The following is a 14,379-nucleotide window of genomic DNA, read 5'->3' as shown; positions in this document are numbered from 1 at the left end:
AAATGATTTCACAGTTAAATCAAGGATTGTATTTTAGCTTCTTCTTCTTTCAAACAGATTTAAATATCTAAGAAAATAACTTAGAAATTTAATAAAAATAATTAATTTATTTACTTAAAAATCAATGAAGCTTTTGATGGGAAAGATTCTTGGGAATAAATAATGCATATTAAGAACAAATCTAGGAGATAGAATTAGCCATTTTGAGATGTAAGCTTGCTGATCAGCTATTCTTGCTCATTTAGATTGAATTTCTAAGGCAGAATTTTATCAATAATAACTTTTGAAATATTTGAAGGTATATAAGAATTTATCTTCCACTAATTTATCATGTCAACATTGTAAAAATCTAATTTAGATTTATAAACATTAGTTTGTAGTTCCTTTTCAAATAAGATATTCGGGTACAAGGGAAAATATTAAATTTCTACTGACTTCTTTATTTAATATAAAATAAATTTATTTTATTTCTATAAAAATTAAGTGTTATTTATATATTTACCTCTTTATTTAATTAGTGTTTGTAAACTAAATAATGTGGGCTCTTTTAATCTTCAGTGATTTTCTTTTTTTCCAATTAATAATAAAATTTTGAATGAAATCTCAAATTAATTTAAATCAAAAATTAATAAAAAATAATTTTTCAAAGAAAAAGATTTCTTAATTTTTTTAGATTTACTTTTCCAATATTCTTTAAGTAATAAAAAGAAACTCTTTTTGATAAAGACTGAATGACATCATAAGAGTGACAAGTTTATACAATCACACTGCATTCAAGTGCATAGCCAGTTGGGACATAGTAACTTTGATTAGCTTTGATAATTCTTTCTTGCATCTAGATATTTAATTTGACAACTTAATCATAAAGCAAATTATCAACCTCAATATAGCCTTTGTACTGCTTCTTATTCTTTTTTTGATTTCTATCGATGTTTATTAGATTAGTTTTTTAAGTTTCTAAATTGTTTTCATCAATCAAAATAGTCACTTTGCCCAATGTTTTATCCTTAAATAGTTTTAATTTTTAAAACTATGAAAATTAATAAATAAATTTACTTCTTTGAATTTTTTGCTGTCTATTTAAAACTAAATCCAATTATCTTCATCCTTTTATTTTTTCGATTGATAATAAATCACCTTCGGTTTATCTCCATCAACAGAAGTTTTATAAATAAATTGCATCTCGCTATTTTCTGCTAATTTCTTTGAGCAACAATGAACAACCACATGAACATAATGAGGTTGGTTAGTTAGAACGCCATAAATCTATTCAAAATCTTAAAATTCCTTTGGAACTTTCTTTTCATCAAATATTTCCTGTATTTTACCAAATATTAATCAAATTAATTAAATTAAATTAAAAGATATAAAAAAATAAAATTAATCCTTAATAACTAAGTAAAATAATCCAATAAATCTATTGCTAAATATTTTTTTAAATTGAAATCAAGTAATAACATTCAATAAAATTAAAAATATTCCTAAAATTAAGTTAATATTTTATGAATGAATTGGTATAAAAATAAAAATATCTTAATAACTTAGTAAAAAATCCATTAAAGATATGAATAAATATTTATTTTTTTAATTGAATTCAAGTTCTAATATTCAATAAGATTAAAAATATTCCTAAAATTGAGATATTTTATTAATGAATTAGTTAAAAATCAAAAGAAAAAGTTTATTTTCAATATAAAATTTTGATAAAAAAGATAAAATTTTCAAATAAATTGAAGATATTTAGGAAAAAAACTGAAATCTACTGGATTGTCATTAAAAATATAAAAAGAAATACTTTGGTATAATGACAGAAGAGTAATTTTTGTAACAATTTAGAACAACTGCTATCATAGTAAATTAAATATTAAAATTTATAAATGTAAATTCAATTAAATTTATTCAGAATTTTCAAAAATTTAAAATAAAACTAATATGGGGAGAATAAAAAAAATATTTATTCCAATCAAAACAAAATAAATAGATTTTAAATCAATGAAATAATATTAAATAAAACACATTATTTAATTCAAAACTTTAATTTAATTAAAAATTTTATTTCAATTTATTTTAAATTTAAAAATTTTTATGAATAATTAATTATACTTAGAAAAATAATTCAATCTAAGGTTGAATTTAAGGTTTATTAAATAATAAAAAGATTAAAGAAAAAGAAATTAGATTTACTTGAAGGTTGTTTTTCATGCCTTAGTATTTTTCATAGAGAGTGGAAAAAGGTATGTTTTTAAGCTTTTACAAATGCTTTTCGTCTTTTTCATCTGATGAAACAGCTTTCTTTTCTTTGGTTTATTTAACTTATTAATTTTGATCTTTTTATGTTGTATTAAATTGCTCAAGGTAGTCTTCCTAAATTTAAATTTTTTCAGTAAGATATTGATCATCGAAAACGTCGTCTTTGCTTCCTTCGTTATTCTAATAGAAGATTTTATCTATCCAAAAGTATATATTTTTGATGAATTCATTATAGTTTGTTTCGAAGTTGCAGTAATTCTTTATTTAATTTGAAAATTAAAGTTTATTAACAAATTAAATAAATTTACTCTGATAATTATGGTAACGTCATCGATTGAAGTAGCCTTTAAAAGTATTTCTTTGAGATTGTACAGAATAGTAATAGCAACAGAAATTAGGATCCAATTAGGTTTTATTTTTTTTCTAAATATCTCTAAAAATATAATGTCCCATATTCTATACAAGAGTTCTCTAGAAAAAAGATTAGCAAACATAGATAAGAAAGCCTTTTCAAAAAGAAAGTCTGTATTGATATAAAGCTAATCTAAGTAATCCCACAAATCCTGAATAAAAATCTTAAAACAATAATTTAAGACAAAAAGATCATTTATAATTTGTTTCCCTTTATACTCAGAGTTGATATAATATTTAAGACAGTCCTTATAAAAGCAATACAGAGTCCAAAATACATCAGATTATATCTTATACTCTTGCAGATTTTTATTTGGCTTATGCTTTTTATTTAAAGTTATCAATTTATCCACAATATCTATAAGACCTTAATGATATATGATAATAGAAATCTATTTTAAAGTAGCCTTTTATTACGTTTCTTCTGCCTATTTAGAGTTATAATCTAGTATTCCAACCAATATTACGTCCTTTATAATCTAAACTATCTAATTATATCTGCCAGACAGTTATACCTTCGAAATCAGTTAACTTTTAAATCTCATATTCAAATCTAAAAGCATTTAAGGAACCATATGAACGCAAGACGCATGACCTATGTTTTTACAAATTGTCAATTTAAAATTAAATTAAAAAATTTTGAAATTTCTTTCAACTTAAATCATCAGCAAAATAAATTTGTAAATAAATTGTAAAACATTAATAAAAATTTTATCAATCAAAAGCTATTTTGATCAATAAATCAATAAATTTAATTTATTTTCAAATTAATAATTGATTATTTAAAGTTATTCAAATAGAATAAAAAAATTATTTATAAAAAAAATCAATGACTAATTGATAAATAAATTGTTTTTTTTAATAATTAAATAAATTGCTTTTTTAAATAAAATTAGTGATATAAATGTAAATTTTGTAACACCAAAACTAAAAATTAAATTGAAAAATCTGAAAGATTGATAAAAATTAAAAGTATAAATATTATTAATTAATTGAAAGATGCTTAAATAAATAATAAATGCATTAATATTGTTAAAAAAATAATTAATTTGATTAGTTAAAATTAAAAAAGCATGAAAGAATGAATGAAATATTTACTTATTTCTGAAATAATTTTATAAACTTTTTCTCTCTTTTTAAATACTAAATTGTTTATCAATTCTTGCATTTCATCGTGCTTCATACTATAAATATCTGATGGCCAATTTTCTTTAATTATTTACTCGATTACTTAGACATTATCACTTAGATGATGGATATCTGAACAAAAGTCGTTCAAAGTGAATACTATATCTCCAACATTCTTAAATAGACTTGAGTTGTTAAACCAAATTGCAAATCTATTTTCAACAGGAACTCCTTCTCTACACATTTCGTAAAAGTCTGAAATGTATTATCCCTTTTTAATAATTAGATTCTTTATATAAGAAGAAAACAAGGTTGTTAATTGGCTACATTTGGATTGCTTTCGTAAAGCTTGTCTTCGAATTTCAACCAAATCTATTACTAAAAAGTGAGATAAGCCAAACACTTTGATGCTTGACTCATGTACATAAAATAATATAAAGTTCTTATATCAGCATAGCACTAAGAAACACCTTTTAATTCCTCCTAAGTTCGCTATTCTTATTCTCTTTCTTCATACTAAATTGAAATTTAATTAAAATAAATATCATTTTTCATTCAAAAATGAATAAATAAATAAAATGAATTTACTTTATATTCTCCTAAAAAGTTTTTTTCATATTCAAATACAGACAGAAGGTTATAAACAAGCAAAATTTATCCTGGTTAAAAATAAGGCAAATTTACACAATCATTATAAAAAGGGCATTAAAAAAATAATTAGTTCTTTTTCAGACTTTGCAGGTATTCAAAATATGTTTTATACTATTTATCAAATATTATTAAATGCAAGAACGCATAATGCACATCTCCAGATTATTCCCATGGATTTTTAAGCTAGCAGATAAGCCAGTAATCATTACCTTCCACATTCTTAAGATACTCATTGAACCTATAAAATAAATTTAAGGTAAATAGAAAAACAAAAACTAAAAATGTATTATGATGATTTAAATTAATGAAAACTCTTTGATTACCCTAATTTGTAGATACCCCAATTTTCGTCATCGCTGCAATCTTCTGATTTAATGCATATCTCTAAGCTAAATATATTATCGTCTATGTCTAAGTCGTTTTCACTCCTTTTTCTGAATATTTCTTATGAAATGCAAAAGGGATCGTTATTTTGCAGTTTACACTTATAAAAACAGTCTTACTCATCAAGCTTATAAAGATCGATTTAACTATTTTATATTTGATATTATTCATCAAGCTGGAGCACTTTCTAAGATTCTCCTTCTATGCAAGAATATTGATACTTTAAAAAGAAAGAATAATTATGATCCAGTCTTTCATTTGAACTTGGAGAAAATATTTCTACTTCTAAAACTTAAATTGCATTTTTTTCTATTTAAACTTATTCCTATTAAAATTTGTATTAGGTTTCGTTAATCAAATCATCTCCTAAATTTTGAGCAAATTGGGAAGTTTGCTGAAAAGCCTTCAAATTTTCTTAAATTTATAAGGACTGTTTATTTTTCATATACCATTCCTATTCTTCTCTTAACCTTTAAAGCTTTTCAAAATCAATTTAATTCAATTACTCCTCTTCTTAAAGTCCAATTTCTTTTAGAGATATTATATTTCCATCACTCTTAAAAATATTATTTGCTTTTTTTTCTTCCTTCTCTTGCTTTTGAATTTAATTTAACAATTATTGCTTTTTATCAACTTTAGTTTCTTTTTCTTTTTCTCTATCATTTCTATCAATGATCTGAAAATTATTTGAAATCTCTTTCATCATAGTCTCCTTTTTGACAATCTTTTCCTATTATATACCTACAATTATATTAACAGACAATATTTAATCTATTTTCAAGCATTTTTATATTTCTTTCTAATTAATTTTTTTTATTTTTGCAATAATAAAATACAATTTTATTTAAATTATTCTTGAATTCTCCTATAGAATTTTCACAATAGAAATAAAAATTTTAGTTAATTAATAAATGAATTACTTTTTTCCTTCTCTTTAGGTTCTTCTTTTGTTTCTTTAAATTTAGTTATTTCATAACAATAATTAACCATGTAATTTTAATACCATTGATCTATAATCTTTTATTTGAATTAAAAGACAATATTTCCAAACAATTCCGATAAAGATTTATTATTAGTGAATTTTAAACTCAGCATGGCTTTTCTGTATATCAGGTAACTTTTTACTTGCAAAGCGTACTTATCAGGAAGATAAATGTAAGTACTTTCTTAATCTTTGTATTATTCCCTAATATTAAATTATTTGTATAAAAATACTGTATTTCTTTTAAATTATTTGCCATTTCAATTTATTTATTTATAAAAATTAAAAAATTTAGAATTATTTCAATTAAAACATATTAATTGGAAAAAGTAAATTAAATTAGATTTTTCACAGTATCTATCTAACTATATATCTTTTGTTTTTAATTAAAATCAAAAAATCAATGAAGATAACTCAACAATAAATTTTGAAGAGTTTGCAATTTATTTGTAAAATAAATATAAAAAAGTATTTATTTTTATATTTACTTACTTGATTTAAATTCTGTAAGATTCTTTTCCAATCCATTTTAAAGAACTTTGGATTTCTTAATCTTTAGAAGTTTTATCCTTGGTTTTTCTTTTTTCTTAATGATCCTTTAATTTTTCATTTTCATACTATTCTAAGGTTTCGAAGATAAAATCTACAGGTTTTTCCCATTTGTACAGTTTACCATCACGAATCTTTTTTGATTTAACTATAAAACCACATTATTTAGGATCTTTAAGAAGTAGAGCGTCTCTGATTCCAGAAGACGTTTATATTCCTAAGATCTTTTTTTGCTTCTTTTGAAAAATAAATTTAAGAGTTTCTATTTAAGCTTGTGTAAGTATTTCTGAATCATGTTTATTCTATAATTTTTAAATTTGGATATCAGAATGGTTTTCATCCTTGATTTCGCCTTAGACAATAATTTGTTTAATGCATTCAAAATAATTATTTATTGTTTCAATATTGTTTCTATCATAATTATTTTTGTTATCTTTGATGTTTTCAATCTTTTTGAAAATCCTTTATAAGATAATAGACCAAAAAATATAGTAATAATATTTTCCTTCATCAACTTGACCATCTCTTTATTACAAAACTTGTAACCAATTTAAATTTATTTCCAATCCTTTCACCCTGCGAGGTAATTCATAAATCTTTTAAAGAATCTCTTCAATAACATCTTTTTATCCTGTAGTTTTAAACTTTTCTTTTAATTTTAAGATTTCATCATAAATTTCCTCTTTTTAAGAATAATTTTCAGTCTTTTTTGATAGTTTCATAGAGCTTTCATTCTAATTTATATCCATCTTTTACAACTAATTCTAAGTAGATTTATTAATTATTGAGCTATTGTCGAAATTAGTTTATTTTTTAAAATTTTGCGAATTTTAATTTTTGATACAAAAATAATTCAAATTATTAACAGACTAATCAATATTTTACCACATTAAAATAATCCTAAAATTAATATATTAATTCTAATTTAATTAAATGTAAAACAAATAAAATTAATTTAATATATTTTCTATTAAACAATTGTTTTGCTCTAATCAAAATTATTTTATTTTCTTTCTAATTATTTCTGATTATCACTCACTCACTTACTAAAAATTATCTAGAAATAAATAGAACAATAGTGAATGAATATATCAGAAATGTATATTAATATCCAAATAAAGATAAATCTTATAATTATTCATAAATCTTAAACTAATTATTAATCAAAAACAGAAAACCATAAGAATTAAAATTAATTTAACTTTTTTTGATGAAAAGTCATTTTGCTTAAATAAAATTTTTTATTTTTGTAATATTTTGTTGATTTTTTTGCTTTTATCATTGCTTATAAATATTTTAATTTAAATATATAAAAAAATATGAGATTCTGATCATAAATAAAAATTTTGAATAAAAATATATCTACTTTAAAAGAGTTAAAATGGTTTTTTTTAGATAATATTCTCTACAATATATACTTAAATTTAATGACTAAAATCAAATAATACAATTTCTTTTTAAATTTTCTTCATTTAAACATTTTTAACATAGAAAAATAAATTTAATGATAAAATTAGATAAACGATTATCAAAATAATACAAAATAAATCTGCAGAAAAAGATATTAAATTAAAATCATTTTCTAAACAACTTGATAAAAAGTATCTTTTTTTATTTCAAAAATAAATAAAAGTTGATATAAACATTTTAATTTTAAAAGCTAATCTTATATAAAAATAAGTTGAATAATTATTTCCTAATTTATTTTAGAATTTTTAAAATTTGATAATTTAAAGCTAATTATAAAATGAAAAAGAAGCAAATTAATTATGAAAATAGTAAAATTAATAAAGGAAATCAAAATTAAATTAAAGTAAATTAAAATCATTATTTTATAATAAATTAATATAAAATATTTGTAATAACAAATTTATAAATTTTCATTAAGAGAGACCTTTTTTGTTGATAGAAGATCTAAAGAATAATCAAACAATTAAAATCAAATAAAAAATTTTCAACTTTATTAATTTATTTTTTCAAGCTGAATATTTTAGCATTGAATTTTTTTAAATTTAGTTTCAATAAATTTGAAATTAATCTATTTTCATTTTCTATTGCTTGCTATTGATTTGCAGAGAATAAAAAGATATTTTAAAATTGAAATAATTAGATAAATATTTATTTATTAAAAAGAGGAGGATTTATTTATTTTAGATATATTTTGATATTTTGCCTGATCTTGTTTTGGTTTTGGTTTTTAATAATATTATACTGAGTAAATAAAGGATAAACAGAGTGACAAATCAATCGATTTAATTAGAGGAAATAGACAAAGTAAATAGAAAAGTTAACAATAGTAAAAAATATTAATAAGAAAAGGTGAAGGAATTAAAAATATCCTCTGAAAAAGAAATAGATAAATTTAATTCATGTAACTATGTTTTTGCATTTAATTATAAGCTTAATTTTTGCGTTTACATAAATTTTTTTACTTTTAATATAAGCGAGTATTTAGCTAGATATAATGCTGAAAATTCTTAGATTTGAATTTAAAGTGATCGTTAGATATAATTTCGCTTACTATTTTTTATTGTTCTACAAATATTCTTTAAAAATACATTCATACATACATATATATATATAAATATAGATAGATTTAATTTTAGTTTATTTTAGGATTGTTTTGTTTGGAATCATAATCTATTTATAATCAAAGAATCAAGAGAGAGAAAGAGAGAATATTCAAATCTGATAAAAAGTAATTTGATAAATCTTAAATTTAATATCTAATAACATTAAACAAAATTTGTTTTTCTTGGAGAGGTATTTTCTTTCTAATTAGACTATTTTTTCAAAATCAAAGCTTTTTTTGCAAATATTTTAATAAAATGTGCTGTTTAAAGTGAGAAATTCTAAATAGAAAATTACCAAATCAAAAAACAAACAATCATTTTTTTATTTTTATTATATAAAAATATTAAATCGAATATGGCCAAGTTTAATTAGATATTTGTTAATTATTTTATAGATGAATTTTAATTTTTTTATTAACATGAATGTAATTTTTTTGTTTGTTTGTTTGTTTGATGCTGGCTGATAAAAATAAATTTAGAAATCATAAAGCAATGAATCAAGGAGACATGCAAGTTGGTTCGTAGGCGTATGCGTAAATGAAATTTCAATTTGAAGTCGTAAGCGAAATGCATAGCCAAAGGTTAAGCGACTCAATCTTGTAATTGAAAAAGTCAAGCAAGCAACAAATGTGAAAGAAAAGGAACAAAAAATTGAATAGAAATTTACATTAAATGTTTTTGATATTTGTAAAGAAAAAGAAAGAAAATGATCAAATTAGTTAAGAAATTTAATAAGCGGAAAAGGAAAATAGTGATAAATAAATAAATAAATTAATTAATTAATTAAAAATTTTGATTTATTTTTGAAAAAGAGCTAATAGAAAAGTAAAAAAAATATATAAACAACAAAAACAGCAAAAAAATAAACACGGCCTTTCTTTATTTCTTTCATTCCAATTCACACACTCTTTCTCTTATCAAGATAGACTTTAAGCTAGTTCGAAGGACATATTTATTCTTATAAAATTAGATAAACAATTAGAAACTTAAAAAGGCAATTTAGGATTTTGAAAAAAGCAGACAACTTTACTGACTTCGATTGACATACATCCAACAACGAAAAATAACCAAATAGTTTTAGAACAAATTACGAAAGTTCAAAGTAAAAGGGAAAAAAGCGAGTGAAAAAGAGAACAAATTTAGTTCCTGATAAGTAAAAAAGACGACATAGTCAACTAAGAAAAAAATAGTAAGATAAATAAAAGTAAAATAAATGAACGGCGGCGCTAGTGACGGTATTGCTAAAGTTAAAATCCTAACATTAGGTGAATCAGGTGTAGGAAAATCTTCGTTGTTACTTAGATACAAAGACGACAAATTCGCAGGAAACTTCGTTACAACTCTTGGAGTTGAATATAAATAAAAGCAGATTCAAATTGAAAATATTCCTCTTACAGTCTAAGTTTGGGATACTGCTGGTTAAGAACGTTTTAAGACAATAACTCCAAATTACTACAGGTCAGTCGACGGTGCTCTTCTTGTTTTTGATATTTCAGAGTTAGAAACCTTCGACAAAATCGAATACTGGATCTAAGATCTACAGAAAGATGCTGACCTCACAAAAGTAATTATGGTTTTAGTAGGCAATAAGAGTGATTTAGAAGAAAAAAGAAAAGTAGATTTTTAGACTGCCCAAAAAAAGGCTTAGGAATATTAAATAGAATACATAGAAACTTCAGCCAAAACCAATTCAAATGTTGATCAAGTTTTTGAAATGATTGTTAGAAAAGTTATAGATAAAAAAGGCGGCATTGAAAAATTTAAAGCTCAATATTAAGAATAAATCGCATAAAACCTTAACTTAAAGAAAGCTAACACTTCCAATGGTGCTTCTGGATCCAATAAAAACAAATAAAACAACAACAATGGTGGCTGTTGTTGATTTTTCATAATTAATTCAACCTACTAATTATTATCTTGTATTTTTCAAAGAAAAATTCTCAACTCTCTTTCTCATTTCTCATTTTACTAGTGGTTCAAATTGCATAGTCTTAATTCAAGAGCTCAGTCACACGAAACACAATCTTCAAATGTGTTTTAATTAATCCACATAGCTCTACTCAACAAATAAGCTTATTATCAATTATATTAAGACACCCAAATTAACCTCTAATTAATGAATAAATGAACAAACAAATAAATATATTTATTAGCATAGCAAGCAAAAAAATTGTTTGAATATAATATTCTATAAGTAATCCTAATAATAATCGCAAATGAACAAGAAACAATAAAAAATAATCAATAACTAACTATCTATTTCTATCGTGATTTATCCTTTCGATTGATTGATTGACTCTTAAATTTATATTTATGTTTACAAAAACTGACTATTTTAAATACTTAAATATTTTTTACAATATGCATTCAAAATAATAAATAATAAAAAATAAATAAATAAAAAATAATAATAATATAAAATAAAATAAGTAAATATTATAATTTATAGGTATTAAAAGGCTTTAAATTATAAATCAACTAAATATTCCTTTAATATAATTTATTGATTATTATATATATTTATCTATTAACATCAAAATCAGTACGTACCAAACATTTTATCTTATTAAAATTAATTTAAGTTTATCTTTAATATCAATATTTTAAATAGGTTCAAATAAATATCTTTCAACTTTACCTATCACATACAATTTTTAAAGTTAATTTATGACTTTATCCAAATTTCCAAATATATAATATTAACTTCTAATTAATTAACACAATCTTTCTATTTTTAAATTCATTCATAGACAAAAAACATTTTTTTATTTTTTATTCTTATAAAATTTGATAAGATCACATTTATGCTATATATTTACTCTTTAAAAAATAACTTATTTACTAATTTTTGCGTTTTTTGAAGTTGAGCATTTACATTTCAAGATTGTTTTTGATTAAAAAAATATTATTATTTGTAAAAATTTAACAAATTAAATTTAGTTTTTAATTATTTAAAATGAATTTTAAAGATTTATTAAAATTGGAGTTTATATAATATAAATATTATATACCTCAATTTTGGATCAAAGTTTGAGCATATGAACTTATTAGATAACAGGATAAATTTTTGACGATTTAATTATCCTTGTTCTTCAAACTGTTTAGGTCATTCGAGGAACGAGTAGTCGAAGATTTATGGTATATATAATTAAGAATAATATTTTGAGCATTAATTAAAATTTTATGATTGATCTAGTTCTAAGTGAATATTTCATTTATTTAATAATAACAATTTTTTTTTATTTTGGCCAACCGCTCAATTCAGTCAACTAAAAAATTAAAAAAACCTGCTCTTTTTTCAAGAGAGCTAATCCACTCAACTTTTTTCTAATGAATTAATAAGTATATAATTTGATTTATGTAAAAAATGAAGCTAAAAAATATTACAAAAATTTTACTCTAAACAAAAAATTCATTAATTCAGATGAAACTTTTTTGTTTAATTATTTATCATTAATTTTTACCAAATTTATTTATGATATCTCAATCAAAGTTTTTTTGATTGACTTCAAAAATATTTGTTTTTAAATAAATAGCTAAATTTTATGAGTAATTAGATGAAATACAGAGCAAAAAAGGAATAATAAATAAATAAATATATTTAATAATTATTGAAAAACAATTAATTAAATTAAAAAATAAACGATATCAGAAAATGAAAGTTTACTAATTGGTTTTGCTAGTGTTAGTTTTAGTATTTGGAGCTGCTTAATTGAAGAGCATTTATGAAAAAATAACATTTGTTTAATAAATTACATGCACTAAACAAGGTTATACATGCCAAAATAATGATGAGTGTTGTGGAAAGAATCCTCGTTGCGTTGAATTAGAGTCATAAGGATTTTGTTTTAATGATGATGATGATGATGACGTTTAATGAATCAATAAATTATAAATTAATTAATAAATTAATTATTGAGCTAAAAAAATATCTACACTTTTTTGTTTATGTTAAATACAACAAGCACTCGATAAATAATCAAACTCATTTTTTTATATTATAATTATATTTGGTCTACTTATTGTTTCATCCAATACTTTATTAACAAAAAACACACTTAGTTATAAAAAAATTATAATGTGAAAAGATAAATATATGTTTTCGATTTGTTTTCATTAAAGTCGGATTTATTATTGGATTAAATTTAATAATAAACTAAAACCATCCATTCAGATTATAAATACAAATTTAAAAAAAGCAAAAAATTAATGAGTATATCAAAATCTAATATTCATGCATAAATTATATTATAATGACGGATTTTATTTGTAAATAAAGCAAATCCTAATTAAGACTACAAATAGAAATTAACAAAAGAAGGATAAAGAGATTTTTTCTATTATGAAATTTAGACATTTTTATTCTTATTTAAAACCTCAATTTTTTTTTGAGCTCTAAGGTAATTCAAAGCTTAATTTAAAAAATAAAAATATTTCTAATTTAAATTAAATATTGCTCTTGTAGAAATTAAAATATCATCAACTATATTGGTACAGATTGTGATATTTCATTTAATTTTTATGATTTTTAGCTAATTTTACTCATTCTTTTTTATAATTGTTCCTCCTCCTTCTTAAAATATTCGTTTCATATGAGGAACAACAAGTAATCGAAGATTTATGGTATTTATAATTAAGAATAATATTTTGAGCTTTAATTAAAATTTTATGATTTATTCAATTCTTAGTGAATATTTCATTTATTTTATTAATTTTTTTTATTTTATTTAAGACTCAATTAAGTCAACCAAAAAATTAAAAAATCTACTCTTTTTTCAAGATAGCTCATTGAATTATCTTTTTTCTAATTAATTAATAAGTATACAAATTGATATTTGTAAAAAAGAAACTAAAAAATATTACAGAAATTTTACTCTTAATTCTAAATTCATTAATTCAGATTAAACTTTTATGTATAAATAAAAATATATTTATTTATCTTTAATTTTTACCAAATTTATTTATGATATCTAAATCAAAATTTTTTTGATTGACTTCAAAAATATTTGTTTTTATGTTAATATCCTCATATAATCTATTTTTGATAATAAGTAGCTAAATTTTTATGAGTAATTAGATGAAATACGGAGCAAAAAAGGAATAATAAATAAATAAATATATTTAATAATTATTGAAAAACAAATAATAAAATTAAAAAATAAAAGATATCAGAAAATGAAAGTTTACTAATTGGTTTTGCTAGTGTTAGTTTTAGTATTTGGAGCAGCTTAATTGAAGAGCATTTATGAAAAAATAACATTTGTTTAATAAATTACATGCACTAAACAAGGTTATAGATGCCAAAATAATGATGAGTGTTGTGGAAAGAATCCTCGTTGCGTTGAATTAGAGTCATAAGGATTTTGTTTTAATGATGATGATGACGTTTAATGAATCAATAAATTATAAATTAATTAAAGAATTAATTATTGAGCTAAAAAAATATCTACA

The 14,379-nt window shown here is 21.2% G+C and overlaps 4 protein-coding genes across 4 annotated transcripts in view; 3 read left to right on the top strand and 1 right to left on the bottom strand. All coding sequences in view use genetic code 6, as the record gives it.

Annotated features, from left to right (window-relative positions):
• Positions 1-8: 8 nt before the first annotated feature.
• TTHERM_01041940 (hypothetical protein) lies at positions 9-7,104 on the bottom strand (the record flags this gene model as incomplete). The annotated part of the gene is made up of 12 exons (XM_001025999.2): positions 9-437; positions 503-565; positions 680-1,006; positions 1,057-1,317; positions 2,185-2,508; positions 2,559-3,256; positions 3,760-4,060; positions 4,117-4,305; positions 4,378-4,678; positions 4,764-5,565; positions 5,745-6,010; positions 6,299-7,104. 12 exons carry the CDS (start codon positions 7,102-7,104, stop codon positions 9-11), a joined length of 4,767 nt encoding a protein of 1,588 aa, XP_001025999.2.
• Positions 7,105-10,141: 3,037 nt separating this feature from the next.
• TTHERM_01041920 (small guanosine triphosphatase family Ras family protein) lies at positions 10,142-10,810 on the top strand (the record flags this gene model as incomplete). The annotated part of the gene is made up of 1 exon (XM_001025997.3): positions 10,142-10,810. The coding sequence occupies one exon, from the start codon at positions 10,142-10,144 to the stop codon at positions 10,808-10,810; it is 669 nt and encodes a 222-aa protein (XP_001025997.1).
• A 1,773-nt stretch (positions 10,811-12,583) lies between these two features.
• Positions 12,584-12,808, top strand: TTHERM_01041910 (hypothetical protein; the record flags this gene model as incomplete). Its single annotated transcript, XM_001025996.1, has 1 exon — positions 12,584-12,808. The coding sequence occupies one exon, from the start codon at positions 12,584-12,586 to the stop codon at positions 12,806-12,808; it is 225 nt and encodes a 74-aa protein (XP_001025996.1).
• Positions 12,809-14,239: 1,431 nt separating this feature from the next.
• TTHERM_001040910 (hypothetical protein) overlaps positions 14,240-14,379 on the top strand; it is a gene marked incomplete at both ends in the record, with an annotated part of 543 nt that continues 403 nt past the window's right edge. The window contains one exon of the mRNA XM_012800562.1: positions 14,240-14,379. This exon is cut by the window's right edge and continues 176 nt beyond it. Within this exon, the coding sequence (XP_012656016.1) occupies positions 14,240-14,379 (140 nt within the window).

This window comes from Tetrahymena thermophila, assembly GCF_000189635.1.
Source record: "Tetrahymena thermophila SB210 genomic scaffold scf_8254085, whole genome shotgun sequence".
Taxonomy (NCBI): domain Eukaryota; phylum Ciliophora; class Oligohymenophorea; order Hymenostomatida; family Tetrahymenidae; genus Tetrahymena; species Tetrahymena thermophila.
Note: the sequence above shows the minus strand (reverse complement) of the source record. Positions and strands in the feature narration are given on the sequence as shown.